This window comes from Aquarana catesbeiana, linkage group LG03 (assembly GCF_042186555.1).
Source record: "Aquarana catesbeiana isolate 2022-GZ linkage group LG03, ASM4218655v1, whole genome shotgun sequence".
NCBI lineage: Eukaryota > Metazoa > Chordata > Amphibia > Anura > Ranidae > Aquarana > Aquarana catesbeiana.
The window spans coordinates 727,234,481-727,261,417 of NC_133326.1; the positions used below are offsets into that span (position 1 = coordinate 727,234,481).

The following is a 26,937-nucleotide window of genomic DNA, read 5'->3' on the forward strand; positions in this document are numbered from 1 at the left end:
CATAGGCAACGTTTTAAAAATTTGTACAGGTTACATGTTTAGAGTTACAGAGGAGGTCTGGCACTAGAATTATTACTCTCGCTCTACCGATCGCGGCGATACCTCACATGTGTGATGCGAACACCATTTTCGTATGTGTGTGCGACTTGCGTATGCGTTTTTGTTTCTGCGCGTAACCACGGAGGGATGGGGAGCTTTAATTTATTTTTTTCTGATTTATTTTATTTTTTATTTCTACACTGTCCTGTTTTTTTATTTTTTTTATCACTTTTGTAAGCATCCCCTGTAATATTTATTTTTTTTTATTTTGGGTATTTATATAGCGCCATCAATTTAACACAGAGCTTTACATCTATATTGTACATTCCCATCAGTCCCTGCCCTCAAGGAGCTTACAATCTAATTTCCCTGACTCACATTCATTCATGCATACACATACTGGGGCCAGTTTAGACAGGAGTTAACTACCCTCCCAGCATGTCTTTTGGATAGAAATAAGGGAAGACAGGTCCTCTTTATGGAGAGATCTGGGGTCAAAAAGACCCCAAATTTCTCCGTTACCTGCAAAAAGATTAAAAAAAAAAAAAAAAAAATGTTGATCTTTTGCTTTTCAAAATAAAAATTAAAAAATTGTTTATTTCTGCCCTAGACTGGAAGTGACGTCATGACGTTGCTCCGGTCCTCCAAGACCATAGAGGTGATCAGAGATGGTCTGGTCTCTTGTTTGCCACGGCTAATTAGCCACTTGAACCACTTTCATGAGAAAGCCCAAAAAATACCAAGGTGATGGCAGATATCTTCACCCATAACCCCCGGTAAACCTTATGAATGGAATTTGAATAATTCTGAGGAAAGGGAAACCTGTGAGCTGTGATCGTTGCTAATTGGAGAGAAGATGGAGTAATCTAGGAAAGATGATCCGCACTCCGGTTGTTGCTCTTAAAAAAAAAAAATCGTAATTTTATTGAAAAGCCATACTGCACAGACGCAGATAAAAACAGTTGACGCGTTTCAGCCTATAAGGCCTTAGTCATAACCCAGTCATATGACTAAGGACTTATAGGCTAAAACCCATCAACTGTTTTTATCTGCATTTGTGCACTGTTACTTTTCAATAAAATGAAGATTTTTTTTAAGAGCACCAACCAGAGTGCGGATCATCTTTCCTACATTACTCTGCTCAGCTAACGACTGTGGATCGAGCACCCGGGAGCTCTGCTGTCTATGTGTTGTATGGGTAGTAGCACTGATTTTTCTGTTTACACAGAGAAGATGCAGTAAAGCCGGTGTCTTGCCGAATAAGTTCCTTCGGCGCATAAGTTCCCCCCCTGTACTGCGCAGTACCAACTAGTAACAGCCGCCGGAGATAGCCGAAGCTCAAAATCCACAATCAGCTGTAGACGGCGCCTGCGCTCTGGGTCCAGGTTCCTTCCCTACCATCCAAGTGGACCTAGAGGGGGAATCTAAAAGAGCCAAGCGCAGCGAGGGGCCCTCTTACAGGCGCCGTCTACAGCTGATTTGGACCTATTCCCCTTCGGCTATTTCCGCCAGATCCTACTGCGCAGGCGCAGCGCCTGCGCAGTAGAGGGGGGTCCTTATCCGCCGAGTGGAACTTTCTCGGCAGAACACCGGGTCATACATGGAATTGAAATGTGATCGGTTCAGCAGGGACAGACTGGATTTCAATCCGTCTATGGCCATTCCCATTTATGAGAAGATGATCTAACCAGTGACTGCGGGAAAATGTCTGTGCAACCAATCAGTGGCGATGGTGATCGGTGTATTCTGACAGCTGAGGGGTCCCCGATATCAGAATGCAATAGTACAGTGCGGAGGATTCCCCTCATCCACCTCCAGTGTGTGGATAAGGGGATCCCTTTGGGTTTTTTTTCTGATCATCCTGCTAGATGATGACCAAAAAATGGCCAGCTTACATGGTGACCTCAGTAGATCACTATCCTCAAGTTTTTATGACCATCCTCACCTCTGGACTCTCCATCCTCTCTTTTCCCCCTCCTTGTCTCCTTATCTTTCCTGATTGTATTACCTTGGTCTTTGTTTTTCTCCTAGAAGATCAATATCTTGCAGATTTCTTCTTCATATTTTGCTGACACATTGGTATCTCAGCAGAACGTCTGAGGCCCTGGAAGCTTCTCCTGAGATATTAACTGTCAATGGAAATAAACAAATATATCACATACGGTACTTAACTGCGTTCTTGCAAGTGCACTGATATGGCAAGACCACAATATACACTATATTACCAAAAGTATTGGGACGCCTGCCTTTACACACACACATGAACTTTAATGGCGTCCCAGTCTTAGTCTGTAGGGTTCAATATTGAGTTGGCCCACCCTTTGCAGCTATAACAGCTTCAACTCTTCTGGGAAGGCTGTCCACAAGGTTTAGGAGTGTGTCTATGGGAAGGTTTGAGGTCAGGCACTGATGTTGGACAAGAAGGCCTGGCTCGCAGTCTCCGCTCTAATTCATCCCAAAGGTGTTCTATCGGGGTTGAGGTCAGGACTCTGTGCAGGCCAGTCAAGTTCCTCCACCCCAAACTCCACAAGGTTTAGGAGTGTGTCTGTGGGAAGGTTTGAGGTCAGGCACTGATGTTGTACGAGAAGGCCTGGCTCGCAGTCTGCGCTCTAATTCATCCCAAAATTGTTCTATCGGGTTCGAGGTCAGGACTCTGTTTAGGCCAGTCAAGTTCCTCCACCCCAAACTCGCTCATCCATGTCTTTATGGACCTTGCTTTGTGCACTGGTCCAAATCATTTGGTGGAGGGGGGATTATGGTGTTGGGGTTGTTTTTCAGGGGTTGGGTTTGGCCCCTTAGTTTCAGTGAAGGGAACTCTGAAGGCGTCAACATACCAAGGCTATTTGGACAATTTCATGCTCCTAACTTTATGGGAACAATTTGGGGATGGCCCCTTCCTGTTCCAACATGACTGTGTGCCAGTGCACAAAGAAAGGTCCATAAAGACATGGATGAGAGAGTTTGGGGTGGAGGAACCTGGCTGGCCTGCACACAGTCCTGACCTCAACCGATAGAACACTTTTGGTGTGAATTGGGGTGTGCAGGCCAGTCAAGTTCTTCCACCCCAAACTCGCTCATCCATGTCTTTATGGACCTTGCTTTGTGCTCTGGTGATGTTGGAACAGGAAGGGGCCGTCCCCAAACTGTTCCCACAAATTTGGGAGCATGAAATTGTCCAAAATGTCTTGGTATGCTGACGCCTTAAGAGTTCCTTCACTGGAACTAAGGGGCCAAACCCAACCCCTGAAAAACAACCCCACACCATAATCCCCCCTCCACCAAATGATTTGGACCAGTGCACAAAGCAAGGTCCATAAAGACAAGGGGGAGAGAGTTTGGGGTGGAGGAACTTGACTGGCCTGACCTCAACCTGATAGAACACCTTTGGGATGAATTAGAGTGGAGACTGTGATCCAGGCCTTCTCATCCAACATCAGAGCCTGACCTCACAAATGCCCTTCTGGAAGAATGGTCAAACATTCCCATAGACACACTCCTAAACCTTGTGGACGGCCTTCCCAGAAGAGTTGAAGCTGTTATATCTGCAAAGGGCGGGCCAACTCAATATTGAACCCTACGGACTAAAACTGGGATGCCATTAAAGTTCATGTGTGTGTAAAGGCAGGTGTCCCAATACTTTTGGTAATACAGTGTGTATAATTAATTACTATAAATATAAACAGCTCGTGATTACTATTTTTTTTTTTTTAAGATTTATTTATATATATATATATGCAATATTGATGATGATTACTATATATTTTTAACAAAAAAATAAAATAAATATATATATATATATTTTTTTTTTTTTGTTAAAAATATATAGTAATCATCATCAATATTGCACATTTATTATATTTATTACTATTAGTAGTAGTATTTGTAAAGGGTTAACAATTTGCTCAGTGCTTTACATATTACACATTTATTATATTTATTATTATTATTATTATTATTATCATCATTATTATTATTTTCTTAATACACAAATAATGTAGTAACTTCCTACACATGTTATGAAGAATTAGTTCTCTCACACAGGACTGGGGGGACGGGGTGGGGGAGGGGAAGTGCCGGGCTCAGTGTTCCTTGGTGTCACCGTGTTATAAGTAGAGACAGATGTCACTTCCTCCTGCGCCCCCTCCTATGTCGGTGTCATAGCTCTCTGTACAGTGTGTGTGTATTGGGGGTGGGGAGGGATTCCTCAGACTGGAGGAGAAGGACGTTCAGCTATTTCTGACACCCAGCCAAACAATGCGGAGGAGGACCCAACTCTACATACATCCAACCAGAACCAACCAAACCAGACCGACACCATACACCCCGAACCTGAGCACCGCGCCCGACTCCGAGAATACCAAACTTCACCCACTCCCCGAACTGTCATCTACTGTGTACACATCAACTATGCTTTATTTATGTCATATAGCTCTGACATATACCGTAGCGCTGTACAGAGAACCCTGAGCCAGTCACATCAGTCTCCACACCAGAGGAGCTTACACTCTAATGTCCCCTCCCCCCCCCCACAGTCACATCAGTCTCTGTACCAGAGGAGCTTACACTCTAATGTCCCCTCCCCCCCCCCCCCCACAGTCACATCAGTCTCTGTACCAGAGGAGCTTACACTCTAATGTCCCCCTCCCCCCACAGTCACATCAGTCTCTGTACAGAGGAGCTTACACTCTAATGTCCCCTCCTCCCACAGTCACATCAGTCTCTGTACAGAGGAGCTTACACTCTAATGTCCCCCTCCCCCCACAGTCACATCAGTCTCTGTACAGAGGAGCTTACACTCTAATGTCCCCCTCCTCCCACAGTCACATCAGTCTCTGTACAGAGGAGCTTACACTCTAATGTCCCCTCCCCCCCCCCCACAGTCACATCAGTCTCTGTACCAGAGGAGCTTACACTCTAATGTCCCCCCCCCCCACAGTCACATCAGTCTCTATACAGAGGAGCTTACACTCTAATGTCCCCTCCCCCCACAGTCACATCAGTCTCTGTACAGAGGAGCTTACACTCTAATGTCCCCTCCCCCCACAGTCACATCAGTCTCTGAACCAGAGGAGCTTACACTCTAATGTCCCCTCCCCCCGTAGTCACATCAGTCTCTGTACAGAGGAGCTTACACTCTAATGTCCCCTCCCCCCACAGTCACATCAGTCTCTGTACAGAGGAGCTTACACTCTAATGTCCCCTCCCCCCACAGTCACATCAGTCTCTGTACAGAGGAGCTTACACTCTAATGTCCCCTCCCCCCCACAGTCACATCAGTCTCTGTACAGAGGAGCTTACACTCTAATGTCCCCTCCCCCCCACAGTCACATCAGTCTCTGTACAGAGGAGCTTACACTCTAATGTCCCCTCCCCCCCACAGTCACATCAGTCTCTGTACAGAGGAGCTTACACTCTAATGTCCCCTCCCCCCACAGTCACATCAGTCTCTGTACAGAGGAGCTTACACTCTAATGTCCCCTCCCCCCCCCACAGTCACATCAGTCTCTGCACAGAGGAGCTTACACTCTAATGTCCCCTCCCCCCCCCCACAGTCACATCAGTCTCTGCACAGAGGAGCTTCTCTAATGTCCCCTCCCCCCACAGTCACATCAGTCTCTATACAGAGGAGCTTACACTTTAATGTCCCCTCCCCCCCCCCACAGTCACATCAGTCTCTGTACAAAGGAGCTTACACTCTAATGTCCCCTCCCCCCCACAGTCACATCAGTCTCTGTACAGAGGAGCTTACACTCTAATGTCCCCTCCCCCCCACAGTCACATCAGTCTCTGTACAGAGGAGCTTACACTCTAATGTCCCCCCCCCACAGTCACATCAGTCTCTGTACAGAGGAGCTTACACTCTAATGTCCCCCCCCCCCCACAGTCACATCAGTCTCTGTACAGAGGAGCTTACACTCTAATGTCCCCTCCCCCACAATCACATCAGTCTCTGTACAGAGGAGCTTACACTCTAATGTCCCCTCCCCCCCACAGTCACATCAGTCTCTGTACAGAGGAGCTTACACTCTAATGTCCCCTCCCCCCACAGTCACATCAGTCTCTGCACAGAGGAGCTTACACTCTAATGTCCCCTCCCCCCCACAGTCACATCAGTCTCTGCACAGAGGAGCTTACACTCTAATGTCCCCTCCCCCCCACAGTCACATCAGTCTCTGTACAGAGGAGCTTACACTCTAATGTCCCCTCCCCCCCACAGTCACATCAGTCTCTGTACAGAGGAGCTTACACTCTAATGTCCCCTCCCCCCCACAGTCACATCAGTCTCTGTACAGAGGAGCTTACACTCTAATGTCCCCTCCCCCCCACAGTCACATCAGTCTCTGTACAGAGGAGCTTACACTCTAATGTCCCCTCCCCCCCCACAGTCACATCAGTCTCTGCACAGAGGAGCTTACACTCTAATGTCCCCTCCCCCCACAGTCACATCAGTCTCTGCACAGAGGAGCTTACACTCTAATGTCCCCTCCCCCACAGTCACATCAGTCTCTATACAGAGGAGCTTACACTCTAATGTCCCCTCCCCCCCACAGTCACATCAGTCTCTGCACAGAGGAGCTTACACTCTAATGTCCCCTCCCCCACAGTCACATCAGTCTCTGTACAGAAGAGCTTACACTCTAATGTCCCCTCCCCCCCACAGTCACATCAGTCTCTATACAGAGGAGCTTACACTCTAATGTCCCCTCCCCCCCACAGTCACATCAGTCTCTGTACAGAGGAGCTTACACTCTAATGTCCCCTCCCCCACAGTCACATCAGTCTCTATACCAGAGGAGCTTACACTCTAATGTCCCCTCCCCCCCCACAGTCACATCAGTCTCTGTACAGAGGAGCTTACACTCTAATGTCCCCCCCCCCCCCCACAGTCACATCAGTCTCTGCACAGAGGAGCTTACACTCTAATGTCCCCTCCCCCCCACAGTCACATCAGTCTCTGTACAGAGGAGCTTACACTCTAATGTCCCCCCCCCCCACAGTCACATCAGTCTCTGTACAGAGGAGCTTACACTCTAATGTCCCCCCCCCCCACAGTCACATCAGTCTCTGTACAGAGGAGCTTACACTCTAATGTCCCCCCCCCCCACAGTCACATCAGTCTCTGTACAGAGGAGCTTACACTCTAATGTCCCCTCCCCCACAGTCACATCAGTCTCTATACAGAGGAGCTTACACTCTAATGTCCCCTCCCCCCACAGTCACATCAGTCTCTGTACAGAGGAGCTTACACTCTAATGTCCCCCCCCCCACAGTCACATCAGTCTCTGTACAGAGGAGCTTACACTCTAATGTCCCCTCCCCCACAGTCACATCAGTCTCTATACAGAGGAGCTTACACTCTAATGTCCCCTCCCCCCACAGTCACATCAGTCTCTGTACAGAGGAGCTTACACTCTAATGTCCCCTCCCCCCCCCACAGTCACATCAGTCTCTGTACAGAGGAGCTTACACTCTAATGTCCCCTCCTCCACAGTCACATCAGTCTCTGTACAGAGGAGCTTACACTCTAATGTCCCCTCCCCCCCCCACAGTCACATCAGTCTCTGTACAGAGGAGCTTACACTCTAATGTCCCCTCCCCCACAGTCACATCAGTCTCTGTACAGAGGAGCTTACACTCTAATGTCCCCTCCCCCACAGTCACATCAGTCTCTGTACAGAGGAGCTTACACTCTAATGTCCCCTCCCCCACAGTCACATCAGTCTCTGTACAGAGGAGCTTACACTCTAATGTCCCCTCCTCCACAGTCACATCAGTCTCTGCACAGAGGAGCTTACACTCTAATGTCCCCTCCCCCCACAGTCACATCAGTCTCTATACAGAGGAGCTTACACTCTAATGTCCCCTCCCCCCACAGTCACATCAGTCTCTGTACAAAGGAGCTTACACTCTAATGTCCCCTCCCCCCCACAGTCACATCAGTCTCTGTACAGAGGAGCTTACACTCTAATGTCCCCTCCCCCCCCACAGTCACATCAGTCTCTGCACAGAGGAGCTTACACTCTAATGTCCCCTCCCCCCCCCACAGTCACATCAGTCTCTGTACAGAGGAGCTTACACTCTAATGTCCCCTCCCCCCCCACAGTCACATCAGTCTCTGTACAGAGGAGCTTACACTCTAATGTCCCCTCCCCCACAGTCACATCAGTCTCTGTACAGAGGAGCTTACACTCTAATGTCCCCCCCCCCCACAGTCACATCAGTCTCTGTACAGAGGAGCTTACACTCTAATGTCCCCTCCCCCCCACAGTCACATCAGTCTCTGTACAGAGGAGCTTACACTCTAATGTCCCCTCCCACAGTCACATCAGTCTCTGTACAGAGGAGCTTACACTCTAATGTCCCCTCCCCCCCCCCACAGTCACATCAGTCTCTGTACAGAGGAGCTTACACTCTAATGTCCCCTCCCCCCCCCACAGTCACATCAGTCTCTATACAGAGGAGCTTACACTCTAATGTCCCCTCCCCCCCACAGTCACATCAGTCTCTGTACAGAGGAGCTTACACTCTAATGTCCCCTCCCCCACAGTCACATCAGTCTCTATACCAGAGGAGCTTACACTCTAATGTCCCCTCCCCCCCCACAGTCACATCAGTCTCTGTACAGAGGAGCTTACACTCTAATGTCCCCTCCCCCACAGTCACATCAGTCTCTGTACAGAGGAGCTTACACTCTAATGTCCCCCCCCCCACAGTCACATCAGTCTCTGTACAGAGGAGCTTACACTCTAATGTCCCCTCCCCCACAGTCACATCAGTCTCTATACAGAGGAGCTTACACTCTAATGTCCCCTCCCCCCACAGTCACATCAGTCTCTGTACAGAGGAGCTTACACTCTAATGTCCCCTCCCCCCCCCACAGTCACATCAGTCTCTGTACAGAGGAGCTTACACTCTAATGTCCCCTCCTCCACAGTCACATCAGTCTCTGTACAGAGGAGCTTACACTCTAATGTCCCCTCCCCCCCCACAGTCACATCAGTCTCTGTACAGAGGAGCTTACACTCTAATGTCCCCTCCTCCACAGTCACATCAGTCTCTGCACAGAGGAGCTTACACTCTAATGTCCCCTCCCCCCACAGTCACATCAGTCTCTATACAGAGGAGCTTACACTCTAATGTCCCCTCCCCCCACAGTCACATCAGTCTCTGTACAAAGGAGCTTACACTCTAATGTCCCCTCCCCCCCACAGTCACATCAGTCTCTGTACAGAGGAGCTTACACTCTAATGTCCCCTCCCCCCCCACAGTCACATCAGTCTCTGCACAGAGGAGCTTACACTCTAATGTCCCCTCCCCCCCCCACAGTCACATCAGTCTCTGTACAGAGGAGCTTACACTCTAATGTCCCCTCCCCCCCCACAGTCACATCAGTCTCTGTACAGAGGAGCTTACACTCTAATGTCCCCTCCCCCACAGTCACATCAGTCTCTGTACAGAGGAGCTTACACTCTAATGTCCCCCCCCCCCCCACAGTCACATCAGTCTCTGTACAGAGGAGCTTACACTCTAATGTCCCCTCCCCCCCCACAGTCACATCAGTCTCTGTACAGAGGAGCTTACACTCTAATGTCCCCTCCCACAGTCACATCAGTCTCTATACAGAGGAGCTTACACTCTAATGTCCCCTCCCCCACAGTCACATCAGTCTCTATACAGAGGAGCTTACACTCTAATGTCCCCTCCCCCACAGTCACATCAGTCTCTATACAGAGGAGCTTACACTCTAATGTCCCCTCCCCCCACAGTCACATCAGTCTCTGTACAGAGGAGCTTACACTCTAATGTCCCCTCCCCCCCACAGTCACATCAGTCTCTGTACAGAGGAGCTTACACTCTAATGTCCCCTCCCACAGTCACATCAGTCTCTGTACAGAGGAGCTTACACTCTAATGTCCCCTCCCCCCCCCACAGTCACATCAGTCTCTGTACAGAGGAGCTTACACTCTAATGTCCCCTCCCCCCCCCACAGTCACATCAGTCTCTATACAGAGGAGCTTACACTCTAATGTCCCCTCCCCCCACAGTCACATCAGTCTCTGTACAAAGGAGCTTACACTCTAATGTCCCCTCCCCCACAGTCACATCAGTCTCTGTACAGAGGAGCTTACACTCTAATGTCCCCTCCCCCCCCACAGTCACATCAGTCTCTGTACAGAGGAGCTTACACTCTAATGTCCCCTCCCCCCACAGTCACATCAGTCTCTGTACAGAGGAGCTTACACTCTAATGTCCCCTCCCACAGTCACATCAGTCTCTGTACAGAGGAGCTTACACTCTAATGTCCCCTCCCCCCCCCACAGTCACATCAGTCTCTGTACAGAGGAGCTTACACTCTAATGTCCCCCCCCCCCCCACAGTCACATCAGTCTCTGTACAGAGGAGCTTACACTCTAATGTCCCCTCCCCCCCACAGTCACATCAGTCTCTGTACAGAGGAGCTTACACTCTAATGTCCCCTCCCACAGTCACATCAGTCTCTATACAGAGGAGCTTACACTCTAATGTCCCCTCCCCCACAGTCACATCAGTCTCTATACAGAGGAGCTTACACTCTAATGTCCCCTCCCCCACAGTCACATCAGTCTCTATACAGAGGAGCTTACACTCTAATGTCCCCTCCCCCCACAGTCACATCAGTCTCTGTACAGAGGAGCTTACACTCTAATGTCCCCTCCCCCCACAGTCACATCAGTCTCTGCACAGAGGAGCTTACACTCTAATGTCCCCTCCCCCACAGTCACATCAGTCTCTGTACAGAGGAGCTTACACTCTAATGTCCCCCCCCCACAGTCACATCAGTCTCTGTACAGAGGAGCTTACACTCTAATGTCCCCTCCCCCCACAGTCACATCAGTCTCTGTACAGAGGAGCTTACACTCTAATGTCCCCTCCCACAGTCACATCAGTCTCTGTACAGAGGAGCTTACACTCTAATGTCCCCTCCCCCCCACAGTCACATCAGTCTCTGTACAGAGGAGCTTACACTCTAATGTCCCCCCCCCCCCCCCACAGTCACATCAGTCTCTATACAGAGGAGCTTACACTGTAATGTCCCCTCCCCCCACAGTCACATCAGTCTCTGTACAGAGGAGCTTACACTCTAATGTCCCCCCCCCCCCCCCACAGTCACATCAGTCTCTATACAGAGGAGCTTACACTCTAATGTCCCCTCCCCCACAGTCACATCAGTCTCTGCACAGAGGAGCTTACACTCTAATGTTCCCTCCCCCACAGTCACATCAGTCTCTGTACAGAAGAGCTTACACTCTAATGTCCCCTCCCCCCACAGTCACATCAGTCTCTGTACAAAGGAGCTTACACTCTAATGTCCCCTCCCCCCCCACAGTCACATCAGTCTCTGTACAGAGGAGCTTACACTCTAATGTCCCCTCCCCCACAATCACATCAGTCTCTGTACAGAGGAGCTTACACTCTAATGTCCCCCCCCCCACAGTCACATCAGTCTCTGTACAGAGGAGCTTACACTCTAATGTCCCCCCCCCCACAGTCACACCAGTCTCTGTACCAGAGGAGCTTACACTCTAATGTCCCCTCCCCCCACAGTCACATCAGTCTCTGTACAGAGGAGCTTACACTCTAATGTCCCCTCCTCCACAGTCACATCAGTCTCTGCACAGAGGAGCTTACACTCTAATGTTCCCTCCCCCACAGTCACATCAGTCTCTATACAGAGGAGCTTACACTCTAATGTCCCCTCCTCCCACAGTCACATCAGTCTCTGCACAGAGGAGCTTACACTCTAATGTCCCCCCCCCACAGTCACATCAGTCTCTGTACAGAGGAGCTTACACTCTAATGTCCCCTCCCCCCACAGTCACATCAGTCTCTGCACAGAGGAGCTTACACTCTAATGTCCCCTCCCCCACAGTCACATCAGTCTCTGTACAGAGGAGCTTACACTCTAATGTCCCCCCCCCACAGTCACATCAGTCTCTGTACAGAGGAGCTTACACTCTAATGTCCCCTCCCCCCACAGTCACATCAGTCTCTGTACAGAGGAGCTTACACTCTAATGTCCCCTCCCACAGTCACATCAGTCTCTGTACAGAGGAGCTTACACTCTAATGTCCCCTCCCCCCCCACAGTCACATCAGTCTCTGTACAGAGGAGCTTACACTCTAATGTCCCCCCCCCCCCCCACAGTCACATCAGTCTCTATACAGAGGAGCTTACACTGTAATGTCCCCTCCCCCCACAGTCACATCAGTCTCTGTACAGAGGAGCTTACACTCTAATGTCCCCCCCCCCCCCACAGTCACATCAGTCTCTATACAGAGGAGCTTACACTCTAATGTCCCCTCCCCCACAGTCACATCAGTCTCTGCACAGAGGAGCTTACACTCTAATGTTCCCTCCCCCACAGTCACATCAGTCTCTGTACAGAAGAGCTTACACTCTAATGTCCCCTCCCCCCACAGTCACATCAGTCTCTGTACAAAGGAGCTTACACTCTAATGTCCCCTCCCCCCCCACAGTCACATCAGTCTCTATACCAGAGGAGCTTACACTCTAATGTCCCCTCCCCCCCCACAGTCACATCAGTCTCTGTACAGAGGAGCTTACACTCTAATGTCCCCCCCCCCCCCACAGTCACATCAGTCTCTGTACAGAGGAGCTTACACTCTAATGTCCCCTCCCCCACAATCACATCAGTCTCTGTACAGAGGAGCTTACACTCTAATGTCCCCCCCCCCACAGTCACATCAGTCTCTGTACAGAGGAGCTTACACTCTAATGTCCCCCCCCCCACAGTCACACCAGTCTCTGTACCAGAGGAGCTTACACTCTAATGTCCCCTCCCCCCACAGTCACATCAGTCTCTGTACAGAGGAGCTTACACTCTAATGTCCCCTCCTCCACAGTCACATCAGTCTCTGCACAGAGGAGCTTACACTCTAATGTTCCCTCCCCCACAGTCACATCAGTCTCTATACAGAGGAGCTTACACTCTAATGTCCCCTCCTCCCACAGTCACATCAGTCTCTGCACAGAGGAGCTTACACTCTAATGTCCCCCCCCCACAGTCACATCAGTCTCTGTACAGAGGAGCTTACACTCTAATGTCCCCTCCCCCCACAGTCACATCAGTCTCTGTACAGAGGAGCTTACACTCTAATGTCCCCCCCCCACAGTCACATCAGTCTCTGTACAGAGGAGCTTACACTCTAATGTCCCCTCCCCCACAGTCACATCAGTCTCTGCACAGAGGAGCTTACACTCTAATGTCCCCTCCCCCCCCACAGTCACATCAGTCTCTGTACAGAGGAGCTTACACTCTAATGTCCCCTCCCCCACAGTCACATCAGTCTCTATACAGAGGAGCTTACACTCTAATGTCCCCTCCCCCCCCACAGTCACATCAGTCTCTGTACAGAGGAGCTTACACTCTAATGTCCCCTCCCCCCCCACAGTCACATCAGTCTCTGTACAGAGGAGCTTACACTCTAATGTCCCCTCCCACAGTCACATCAGTCTCTATACCAGAGGAGCTTACACTCTAATGTCCCCTCCCCCCCCACAGTCACATCAGTCTCTGTACAGAGGAGCTTACACTCTAATGTCCCCCCCCCCCCCACAGTCACATCAGTCTCTGTACAGAGGAGCTTACACTCTAATGTCCCCTCCCACAGTCACATCAGTCTCTGTACAGAGGAGCTTACACTCTAATGTCCCCTCCCCCACAGTCACATCAGTCTCTGTACAGAGGAGCTTACACTCTAATGTCCCCTCCCCCACAGTCACACACTATTATATATACAGTGCCTTGAAAAAGTATTCATACCCCTTGACATTTTCCACATTTTCAACCAAAAACGTAAATGTATTTTATTGGGATTTTATGTGACAGACCAACAACAAGTGACACATAATTGTGAAGTGGAAGGAAAATAATAAATGATACAAATAAATATGTGAAAGGTGTGGTGGGGGGCATTTGTATTCAGCCCCCTTTACTCTGATACCCCTAACTAAAACCTAGAGGAACCAATTGTCTTCAGAAGTCACCTAATTAGTAAATAGAGTCCATCTGTGTGTAATCTAATCTCAGTATAAATACAGCTGTTTTGTGAAGCCCTCAGAGGTTTGTTAGAGAACCTTAGTGAACAAGCAGCATCATGAAGGCCAAGGAACACACCAGACAGGTCAGGGATAAAGTTGTGGAGAAGTATAAAGCAGGGTTAGGTTATAAAAAAAAAAATCCCAAGCTGGCCCCGACCTTCCCACACAGTCATCTCCCACGTATTTATTGCCAAAAATTGGAAAAGCCCCAACCCGCCTTCTAGCTCAGAGCTAATTGCTTTTCTGAATGACCATTGCCTGATGGAATTTATGGACGCCAAAGCCCACCTACAAATTCCTGAATTCCAAAAGCACCGGGATCTTTGACTCAAACATCCTAAATGCCTACCTCTCCCATGAATCCCTACTGCCTAGTCCACACACGACTGACCATATCTCTGGTTATATATCTGTCAAACACAACACAGGGCCAATGTTTGCCTTTCATTGCTAAACCTATGTTAGACATATTCAAATGCATCTTAGGTGACCTATGCATACCTTTTGTTGATAAGATAACCTATTCCTCATATGACTGCTCATATGTTGATCAACTGTTCGACCTTGTACTTTCTACTCTGAAAAACCTACAATAAAATAAAATTAAGTTTAATAAAAAAAAAAAAAAATATCCCAAGCTTTGAACATCTCACGGAGCTCTGTTCAATCCATCATCGGAAAATGGAAAGAGTATGGCACAACTGCAAACCTACCAAGACATGACCGTCCACCTAAACTGACCGGCCGGGCATGGAGAGCATTCATCAGAGAAGCAGCCAAGAGGTCCATGGTAACTCTGGAGGAGCTGCAGAGATCCACAGCTCAGGTGGGAGAATCTGTCCACAGGACAACTATTAGTCGTGTTCTCCACAAATCTGTCCTTTATGGAAGAGTGACGAGAAGAAAGACATTGGTGAAAGAAAGTCATAAGAAGTCCTGTTTGCAGTTTGTGAGAAGCCATGTGGAGGACACAGCAAACATGTGGAAGAAGGTGCTCTGCTCAGATGAGACCAAAACTGAACTTTTTGGCCTAAAAGCAAAACGCTATGTGTGGTGGAAAACTAACACTGCACATCACCCTGAACACACCATCCCCACCGTGAAACATGGTGGTGGCAGCATCATGTGGTGGGGATGCTTTTCTTCAGCAGGGACAGGGAAGCTGGTCAGAGTTGATGGGAAGATGGATGGAGCCAAATACAGGACAATCTGATGCCGCGTACACATGAGCGGACTTTACGGCAGACTTTGCCCGGCGGACAGGATTTCGACGAACAATACGATCGTGTGTGGGCTCCAGCGGACTTTGTTTTCTCAAAAGTTGGACGGACTTAGATTTGAAACATGTTTTAAATCTATCCGTCGAAATCGAGTCCGGTCGAAAAGTCCGCTCGTCTGTAGGCTAGTCCCACGGACAAAAAGCCACGCTAGGGCAGCTATTGGCTACTGGCTATGAACTTCCTTGTTTTAGTCCAGTCGTACGTCATCACGTACGAATTCGACGGACTTTGGTGGATTGTGTGTAGGCAAGTCCGTTCATTCAGAAAGTCCGTCGTAAAGTACGTCGAAAAGTCCGCCGGGCAAAGTCTGCCGTAAAGTCCGCTCGTGTGTACGTGGCATTAGAAGAAAACCTGTAATGCCGCGTACACACAGTCGGATTTTTCCGACGGAAAAGGTTGGACGTGAGCTTGTTGTCGGAAAGTCCGACCGCGTGTAGGCTCCATCGAACATTTGCTTTCGGGCTTTCCGCCAACAAATGTTTGAGAGCAGGTTCTCAAATTTTCCGCCAACAAAACTTTGTTGTCGGAAAGTCCGATCGTGTGCACACAAGTCCGTCGTACAAAAGTTCACGCATGCTCGGAATCAAGCAGAAGAAGCCGCACTGGCTATTGAGCTTCCTTTTTCTCAGCCCGTCGTACATTTTGTACGTCGCCGCGTTCCCACGTTCGTAATTGTTGGCCGTTTGTGTGGCCATGTGTATGCAAGACAAGTTTGAGCCAACAACCTTTGAACAAAAATCCACGGTTTTATTGGCGGAAAGTCCGACCGTGTGTACAGGGCATTAGAGTCTGCCAAAGACTTGAGACTGAGGCGAAGGTTCACCTTCCAGCAGGACAACGACCCTAAACATACAGCCAGAGCTACAATGGAATGGTTTAGCTCAAAGCATATTCATGTGTTATAATGGCCAAAGTCCAGACCTAAATCCAATTGAGAATCTGTGGTAAGACTTGAAAATTGCTGTTCACAGACGCTCTCCATCCAATCTGACAGAGCTTGAGCTATTTTGCAAAGAAGAATGGGCAGAAATGTCCCTCTCTAGATGTGCAAAGCTGGTAGAGACATCCCCAAAAAGACTTGCAGCTGTAATTGCAGAGAAAGGGGATTCTACAAAGTATTGACTCCGGGGGGCGCCATACAAATGTACCCCCCACACTTTTCACATATTTATTTGTATCATTTATCATTTTCCTTTCACTTCACAATTATGTGCCACTTTGTGTTGGTCTATCACATAAAATCCCAATAAAATACATTTACGTTTTTGGTTGTGACGTGACAAAATATGGGAAATTTCAAGGGGTGTGAATACTTTTTCAAGCCACTCCACATGGTAACATTGTTTCTCTGTGTAGTGTGTATTGCTCCTGTGTGGATACATTGTATAATAAATCATGTGTACATTGCTGAGTTGTATTCTAGGTGGTGGATGGAGGGGGCGGGGCGCCCAATGTCATGTGACCGGCTGACCGTTTCTTTCTCCTCTTTCAGATAGACCAAATCCTCATCCACCAGAAGACAGAACTTCTAGAAGGTGAGTGAGAGGAACCGGCGCCTCTGTGATCGAAAGAACTGAAAGCCAACGAATAAAAAGGGGCGGGGCTAGGGGCATTCAGACTGGGGAGGAAAAGCTAGATGATGCAGGATGTTCTCCAGCCAGGAAATAAGGTGGACTCTTATCTGATTTACTTCAGCTTCTAACATGGTGAGAAGCTCTCGGTGTGCAGTGAAATCAGAAAGAGACATTTCAGTCAAGGATGCAGGATGGTTGTGGTGCTTCCCCATTGACTTTGGTGGTGGTACTGACCACTCAACCCAACGAGGGTTCTCATTTTCACCACAGCCGTAAAGCGAAGCCAGGCAGGCACGGCACCCACCCCATCCAAGCAGCCTTCATGTGGGAAGGGGATCAGCCCAGTTTGGATGCCTTTGTTCAGAAACTTGATAGTAACAACAAGAATATCCAGTTGTCCTGGAACTTCAGTAAAGAAAAAATTGTGTTCCTAGATCTTGAGATTTGGAAAGATAGTGAAGGGTTCAGATTGTGTAATTACCTTAAGCCCACGGATCGTAACTCATACATCCCTCTGGGGAGCTGCCATCATAAATCATGGCTATGTAACATTCCCAGGGGGCAGTTTGTTAGACTTAGACGTAATTGTACACGTGATAGTGACTTCATTGCTCAATCTACGTTACTTACATCTAGATTTGTGGAAAAAGGTTATGATGCACATACTTTGAAAAGTGAGGTTGAGAAAGTTTTAGCCATGGACAGAACTGTATTGATTTCCGATAAGGTTAAGAACACTAGTTCCAGTGTCTCTAACTTCAACTATAATGTCCAACATAAACAATTTGAAAAATGAGTCTCAAAGAATTGGTCGATCCTTAAGCAGGATCGAGTGCTGGGTCCCCTTCTGCCACCGCGTCCGTTGTTTTTGTACAAAAAAGCTCCATCATTACGAGATCGTTTAGCTCCAGGAGTGGTGGATCCCCCCATACAATCAGAAAACAGACTGTTTTCTTTTCTCTCAGGTTTTTATGCCTGTGGGCGATGCACAGCCTGCAGGCATTCTAAATGTAACAATAAAAAAAACGTAAAAGTTTTTAGGGCCACTTCCACTGGTAAGGAATATAAAATAGATCAACTTATCACCTTCACAACAGTTGGGGTCGTCTACATGCTCCAATGTGAGTGTGGCCTTCAATACATTGGAAGGACCTCTCGACCCCTTCACGTCCGTTTAGGAGAACATGTCAACAACATTATAAAGGGATTAAAAACACATAATGTCTCCAAACACTTTAAACTAGTACATGGCCAGAATCCCAGGGGACTTAGCTTTTGGGGTATCGAGAGAGTAAATAAACATTGGAGGGGGGGGGCAACTCCCTACGTCAACTTAGTCGCAGGGAATCCCATTGGATTCACGAGACCAAGGTTCTGACTCCGGGGGGGCCTGAACGTCGACTTTGACGTTAACTGTTTTATCTCTAGTGGCTGTTCTTCTGATTTTTAAGTTTTATTATTTTTAGTGGTGATTATGCTCTTCATGTGATTTTAATGTTTGTATTATATATGCTGTGGAATATGGATGATCCAGGATATTGAGCATGAGCGCGGGGTGATTATTACACAATTTGTTTATCCTTCATTAATTTTTGCTTTAGTTTTTATAAACCGTCCTATTTGTATACTAAGCTATGGTTATTCATTAATAGTTATCCTATGATAGGGTTTTCACAGTTGAATCATTGATACTGTGGTTCCTGTTTATTTATTGCGCCTCTATGTACTCTCTTCCGGGTTGTCATGGAGATGGGTACGCATTGGCGCCTATTGGTTATTTCAAGCAGCAGACATGCACTTAAGCGGGTGTTGTCACGTCTTGCCGTCACCACTGAGGAAGCCCCGCCCCCTTTAGGGACGTAACGAGTACGGTATCACCACGTGACTAGATCGTGACGTCACCCGCGCCCGGCTCGTCTATCCTTCGTGGATCATCCATCCATTCCTATGCTCGAATCCTTCGCACTGGGGCACAGTGCAATGCTTGTAAGTGTACCTACTGTTTTAAAATAAACCTTTAAGCAGCATTCAGAGAGCACTAGATTTCTTTTACATCTTTTCCATGTGATCATTGCAAGCCCACCAGTTGCCGATGTCTGATCAGTCCTATATGCATCTCCTCCTGGTATTATCCCTGTGAGGGAACCGCTGTTTTAGACCTGACTGATTCACTCAGGGGTCCATCTGTAGAGGTGAGCGGCTTGTATTACCGAAGGTGGAGGTTCCTTTCACTACAGTCACTCAACTTGCTTTTCATGTCACTTGAGTCACCGGAGGAACTGCTGGACTTTTTCTGTATTTGCAATTGACATATGGACGTTTATTAATTGTTTTTATTAGTATTTATTTATGTGCTGTACTGCCTTTTATTTTCATTCACGTACAGAACGGTGTGCGGTCAGGGTAGTAGAGATAGGTGGTTGGGCTGCGGTCTTACCCAGCTGCCTTACGCGCCGATTGGACGGGACGGGGCACATGCCATGGCTGCAAAAATGACACCTCCACCAACTGTGAGCCAATGAAGTGACGGGGGGGGGGCAGGTGATGGCCATCCTACAACTGCATGGAATGGAATGGAGTGCGGTGTTGTGGGATTTCAGGGGTTCAGCCAGACGTCCAGGATCCTGGACCATTCCCCAAGCACCAACCGCACCCAACCGTACGGTGCCGCACCCGCGTGCAGATGTGTGGGAAAGCCGAGGACAATTAATGGCACCTCCATCTGTGTCGGGAAAGCATGAAATTGTGTGCGTGTTTTCTCTACGCAAAGTCTGAATGTGGCTCAGAACTCCTCCAGACTCCGATCAGGAATGATACTTTGTGTGTGGAAGTGATACGATACATTTTGTGTAGAAGAGATACTTTGTTTGTATGTAGTGTAGATACATTGTATGTGGAGGTGATACTTTGTATGTAGAGTAGATACATTGTATGTGGAGGTGATACTTTGTATGTAGAAGAGATACATTGTATGTGGAGGTGATACTTTGTATGTAGAAAAGATACATTGTATGTGGAGGTGATACTTTGTATGTAGAAGAGATACATTGTATGTGGAGGTGATACTTTGTATGTAGAGTAGATACATTGGATGTGGAGGTGATACTTTGTATGTAGAGTAGATACATTGTATGTGGAGGTGATACTTTGTATGTAGAGTAGATACATTGTATGTGGAGGTGATACTTTGTATGTAGAGTAGATACATTGTATGTGGAGGTGATACTTTGTATGTAGAGTAGATACATTGTATGTGGAGGTGATACTTTGTATGTAGAGTAGATACATTGTATGTGGAGGTGATACTTTGTATGTAGAGTAGATACATTGTATGTGGAGGTGATACTTTGTATGTAGAAGAGATACATTGTATGTGGAGGTGATACTTTGTATGTAGAGTAGATACATTGTATGTGGTGGTGATACTTTGTATGTAGAGTAGATACATTGTAGATACTTTGTTTGTAGAAGTGATAGTTTGTATGTAGAGTAGATACATTGTCCTCTGCTGATATCATTGTGTAGATGGGCTGTGATCAGGATTGTTAGTTTGCAGATATCATGTTGCATAGAACAGAGAAGGGACTTTAGTGAACTATAAAGAAGGCCCCATTGCATTGTGGGAAGTGTGGCTGAGACAGACTTAGAGGGGAGCCGAGCTCTTCTTGTTGTTGACTCAGCACAGCAACCGGCCTTGGAGACGTGCTGCCATCTAGTGGTGCTGCCGGCAACCATACAATCTTCTCTAATGACCCCCCCCCCCTTTCTGTTTATAAATAGGATGATTGGTTTATGTTACATATTGGTAAATAATAATAAATATATGATAAAAAAGTATACAATGAATAATAATCATGTAAAAAAATAACAATTACTGTATATAATGAATATATAAAAAAACAAGCATATAATAGAGCGTATTAAATAAATAACAAAGTGTATAATACAGAACAAGTATATAATAATAAAAAGTTTATAATAAAAAAAGTATAATAAATAAAAAGTATATAATAGTAAACAAGTATATAATAAATAATGAGTATATAATGAATATTAATCCTATAATAAATAACAATAACTGTATATATTGAATATATATAAAAAAAAACAAGCATATGATACATAACAAGCGTATTAAATAAATAACAAGCGTATAATACATAACAAGTATATAATAATACAAATTGTATAATAAAAATTATAATAAATAACAAGTATATAATAAATAAAAGGTATATAGTAAATAATGAGTATATAATGAATAATAATCCCATAATAAATAACAATTACTGTATATTATTATTATTATTATTATTATTATACAGGATTTATATAGCGCCAACAGTTTGCGCAGCGCTTTATATAATCAATATATAAAAAACAAGCATATAATACATAACAAGCGTATTAAATAAATAACAAGTGTATAATACATAACAAGTATATAATAATAAAAAGTGTATAATAAAACAAGTATATAATAAATAAAAAGTATATAATAAATAATGAGTATATAATGAATAATATATAATAAATAACAATTACTGTATATAATGAATATATAAAAAACAAGGATATAATACATAACAAGCGTATTAAATAAATAACAAGCCTATAATACATCTGCAAACTCAGTGGAACTAGCAGCATAAAATATCCAAAGCTGGGGCTTCTAGCACCAAGTGTTCCCGAGATACAGGGCCCCAAAATCGGTTCAGAAAATGTCAAGCACTTTTCTGCAGCAGAGAATGACATTTTCCGAACTGGGTTTGGGGCCCCATATCTCAGGGCCACTTGGTCCTAGGAACCCCAGCTTTGGATATGTTGTGGTACCAGTTCCACTGGGTTTGCAAATTTGGGGTTCCTAGCACAAAGTGGCCTTGAGATACAGGGCCCCAAAGTCGGTTCGGAAAATGAAATTTTTTGCTGCAGAAAAGTGCTTGACTCAAGTATAAGTTGAGGGGGGCACTTTCAGCACAAAAAAATGTGCTGAAAAACTCGACTTATACTCCAGTATATACGGTATATAATACATAATAAGTAAAAGCATAAATATAAATAAATAAATATAAATAACAAGTATATATTAAATAAAAAGTATATAATACAAAATAATATATAAAAATAACAAGCATATAGTAAATAACAAGTATATAATAACATAATAAACATATAATACGTATACAGAGCTGGGAGGAGGTCTAAGCACCACACCCAAAAAAATGAAGAATTCAGGGGGGCTTTTAAAACTGCCATTACAGAAACCAATATGTACTCTATTAATGAAATATTGTTCTATTAATATAAATGATAAAATTAATAATAATAATCCACATTAGAAACATTGACCACAGCCCATATAAAAATATCTTCATGTACCAGCCATACATATGTGTGCCCAATCATGGGATTTCAAAAAATGATTATTAGTTTCATTATAACAAAATATTTTTTTTTATCATATCTGTTTGTATATTTGAGGCGGGTGCTGACCGGCGGTGATGCTTTTGGGGGAGACCATTTGCTTGGGGTTATTTATTAGTCACTGGTCATTTTATTCAGGGTTTTTTTTTTTTTCATATATTTTTGTGATACGCATTAAAATTTCCACCTCATGAGCTGGTCTTCTGCCATTTGTTTGGGGTATTAATTTGGTAGTCACTGGTATTTTTTATTATTTGGACCTTTTTTTAATATATTTTTGTCACATACAGGAAAATTTCCACCTCATGTGCTGGTCTTCTGCCATTTGTATAGTTTTGGTTTATTTCCTCATGTGGTTCCACCATCGCTACAAGAAAAACATCAAATCATTATTTGTCAACCAAGTTTGTTACTTTTGATTATAATTATTAGTTTCATTGTAGCAACGTCTTTTGCATCGTATCTATTTGTATATGTGAGGAGGGTGTTGACTGGCAGTGATGTTTTTTCTTGTGGGGGTTCCAGTTTTTTTAATTGTCTGGATTTATGTATTAAAATATTTACCAGATAAAAAAAAATGAAAGTGATCATTAACAAGTTCCTCCTGGTTGCCTTGCAGCGATCACGGGCTTCGAGACCTGCAATCAGTATGAGCTGCGGAATATAATGGGTCAGCGGATATTCTCGGTGCAGGAGAGGAGCACGGTGTGCGCTCGTTGCTGTTGCGGATCCCTCCGCCCCCTCAATCTGCACGTCTGCGACTACACGGGACGGGAGGTCATCCATTTTGTCCGCCCACTCAGATGTTCCAGCTGCTGCTTCCCCTGCTGCTTACAGGAGGTGAGACGGCGGACGCCGCGGCTAAACTCAAATCATGATCTTCTTCTGAAGTGATATTTTCAGGCCTGTATATTCATAATCGTCTCTTTCATTAAATATCATATAATCATATTTTGGTCCTCCATGACTCTTCCCGTGTTGGTGACATCTTTCTATCTGTTGTCATGCAGTTGGAGGTGCAGAGCCCCCCAGGTCAAACCATCGGTTACGTTGCCCAGACGTGGCACCCGTTCCTCCCCAAATACTCTCTCATGACGGAGAGTCGGGAGCCAGTGTTGAAGGTGGTCGGTCCGTGTCTGATGTCCAGCTGCTGTGGAGACATTAACTTCCAGGTCAGACGAGGCCCTGTCACCAACCTCGATTCAAAAAATGTTCTTCTACATTTTTAGGTTTTTTTTGAAAAATATCATTCTTGTTTTGAAGTAAATCAGATTTGGTGATCCTAACAGTAAAGTGTATCTACAGCCACTTCCTTTCTAGGGTGACAACAATCACTCAGTTTAGCTGTGGTGTTGTCACCTTTTTCTGGGCATCCAAGTTGGACTACAATGATGATGACATTCCCACATCTTCTCTCTTCTCCTGTTCATTGCTCCTGTATCAAATACAAGTACAATTCCCACCATGAAATGGGAATTAGTGCTTTTAATGGGCACGAAGAAGAATTGCCTTGCATGTCAGTCAAGCTATGATGCCATAATGGGAAGGACCGACCAGAAGTCTTCTGGCTGGGTGCCATGGCAGGCAAGACAGACCTGGGGTCTCCTGGTTTGTCAGTCAGGGTATAATATCATTGTAGGCAGGACAGACCAGAAATCATCTTTCCTCTCAGTCAAGGTATGATGTCATGGTGGGCAGGACAGATCCAAAATAGTCTTGCCTCTCAGTCAAGGTATGATGTCATGGTAGGCAGGAAAGGCCAGAAATCATCTTGCCTCTCAGTCAAGGTATGATGTCATGGTGGGCAGGACAGACCCAAAATCATCTTGCCTCTCAGTCAAGGTATTATGTCATGATCGGCAGGACAGACCCGAAATCATTTTGTCTCTCAGTTAAGGTATGATGTCATGGTAAGCAGGACAGACCAGAAATCATCTTGCCTCTCAGTCAAGGAATGATGTCATGGTAGGCAGGACAGACCAGACATTGTCTTTCCTCTCAGTCAAGGAATGACGTCATGGTACGTAGGACAGACCAGAAATCGTCTTGCCTCTCAATCAAGGTATGATGTCATGGTAGGCAGGACAGACCAGACATTGTCTTGCCTCTCAGTCAAGGAATGATGTCATGGTAGGCAGGACAGACCAGACATTGTCTTGTCTCTCAATCACATTATGATGTCATGGTGGGCAGGACAGACCCGGAGTCTCCTGGCATGTCAGTCATGGTATGATGTCATGGTGGGCAGGACAGACCAGGAGTCTCCTGGAATGTCAGTCAAGATATGATGTTATGGTGGGCAGGACATCCCAAGAGTCCCTTAGCCTGCCAGTCAATTTTTGATCACACAGTGGGAAGCACAAACCAGAATTCTCCTGGCCCATCTGTCAAGTTATGAGGTAAGTCCTGGTTTGCCATTCAAATTATGATTTTTTTTGGTGGGTGGGACAGACCAGGAGTCTACTGGCCTGGCAGTCAATGTATTAGGTCATAGTGGGCAGGACAGACCAGGCGTTTCATTGCCTGTCAGTCATGATTTGATGTCATGGTGAGTAGAAAAGACCAGGAGTCTTCTTGCCTGTCTGTCTTGCCTTAGCTGTTAATAAGGCCTGTGCTTGTACTTCACATTGGAAAAAATACAATTGTAGGTCCAGTTCGCTTCTGGTTTGACCCATGATAAATGCTTAAGGGTCCCCGCTCAGGCTATCAAGATCTGATGAATTGGATGCCACTAACTCGTGAGGGTGCAGGCTGAGGGGAGGTCCATCCAGATTTGAAGCACGTTGCAGAAATAGGAAGAAATATTGCTGCCGCACACCTCGCCTGGCCCGAGTGGTTATGAGGTAAACGCTGCAGCAGCTCAATTTGTCCAGGCTATGTCCCCAACATGTTTCCCTCCCCCAAGGCTTAATCATAATAAATGTTTTGCCCCATCCCAGGCTTAATCGTGGCAAAACATGTTGGGGACGTGGCCTGGATGAATCGAGCTGAGGCTGCTTTTGCCTGCTAACCACTCAGGCCAGGCGAGGTGTGTGGCGGCCGGGCTATCTTTTTTTGTTCGGTCACATTGTTGCCAGTCAAGCCCTGATGAAGTGGGTGCTTGGACCCCTGAAACGCATTGTATATTCTTTTTTGATTGTACCCCTGACTTTTAATGGAAAAAAATGGTATCTGGACCTCTTAGAAGTGGCGCTTCAATTTCAATTCTTGTTATTACACTAAAAGCCAAGGAGACTGTGGAGATTCTCTGAGGTGTAGAAGCCACCTGCTCAGGAACCATATCAGTTACACCAACATCAGTACCTTAAGTTAACAATACCAGTATGACTCCAGCACCATCTTTCCACTTTCCTCAACAGTCATGGTTTGATGTCATAGTGGGTGGAAAAGACCAGGAGTCTCCTGGCCTGTCAGTCAAGTTATGATGTCATGGTCAGCAGGACAGACCAGGAATCTCCTGGTTTATCAGCCAATGTATGAAGGTATGGTAGGCAGGACAGATCAAGAGTTTCCCAGCCTTACAGTCAAGGTAATATGTCATGGTGGATGAGACAGACAAGGTATCTCCTGGCTTGTTAGTCAAGGTATGATTTCATGGTTGATGGGACAAATCAGGAGTCTCTTGACCTGTAAGTCAAAGTTTGATGTCATGGTGGACAGGACAGATCAGGAGTCACCTGGCTTTCCGGTCCATGTACAGTATGATGTTATAGAAGGCAAGACAGATCAGGAGTTTCCTGGCCTTACAGTCAAGGTAATATGTCATGGTGGATAAGACAGACAAGGTATCTCCTGGCTTGTTAGTCAAGGTATGATTTCATGGTTGATGGGACAAATCAGGAGTCTCTTGACCTGTAAGTCAAAGTTTGATGTCATGGTGGACAGGACAGATCAGGAGTCACCTGACTTTCCGGTCCATGTACAGTATGATGTTATAGAAGGCAAGACAGATCAGGAGTTTCCTGGCCTTACAGTCAAGGTAATATGTCATGGTGGATAAGACAGACAAGGTATCTCCTGGCTTGTTAGTCAAGGTATGATTTCATGGTTGATGGGACAAATCAGGAGTCTCTTGACCTGTAAGTCAAAGTTTGATGTCATGGTGGACAGGACAGATCAGGAGTCACCTGGCTTTTCGGTCCATGTACAGTATGATGTTATAGAAGGCAAGACAGATCAGGAGTTTCCCGGCCTTACAGTCAAGGTAATATGTCATGGTGGATAAGACAGACAAGGTATCTCCTGGCTTGTTAGTCAAGGTATGATTTCATGGTTGATGGGACAAATCAGGAGTCTCTTGACCTGTAAGTCAAAGTTTGATGTCATGGTGGACAGGACAGATCAGGAGTCACCTGGCTTTTCGGTCCATGTACAGTATAATGTTATAGAAGGCAAGACAGATCAGGAGTTTCCCGGCCTTACAGTCAAGGTAATATGTCATGGTGGATAAGACAGACAAGGTATCTCCTGGCTTGTTAGTCAAGGTATGATTTCATGGTTGATGGGACAAATCAGGA

General features: G+C 46.1%; 1 protein-coding gene across 3 annotated transcripts in view; it reads left to right on the forward strand.

Annotated features, from left to right (window-relative positions):
- LOC141133762 (phospholipid scramblase 1-like) overlaps nucleotides 1-26,937 on the forward strand; it is a 65,084-nt gene that overhangs the window by 27,857 nt on the left and 10,290 nt on the right. For 2 of the 3 annotated variants that reach the window (XM_073623308.1, XM_073623309.1), the window contains exons 4-6: nucleotides 16,915-16,957; nucleotides 23,040-23,260; nucleotides 23,431-23,592. In XM_073623308.1, the coding sequence (XP_073479409.1) occupies nucleotides 16,915-16,957; nucleotides 23,040-23,260; nucleotides 23,431-23,592 (426 nt within the window). Of the gene's footprint in view, nucleotides 1-16,914; nucleotides 16,958-19,046; nucleotides 19,189-23,039; nucleotides 23,261-23,430; nucleotides 23,593-26,937 lie in introns of those variants that run through there. The other variant, XM_073623310.1, reaches the window with a different exon arrangement.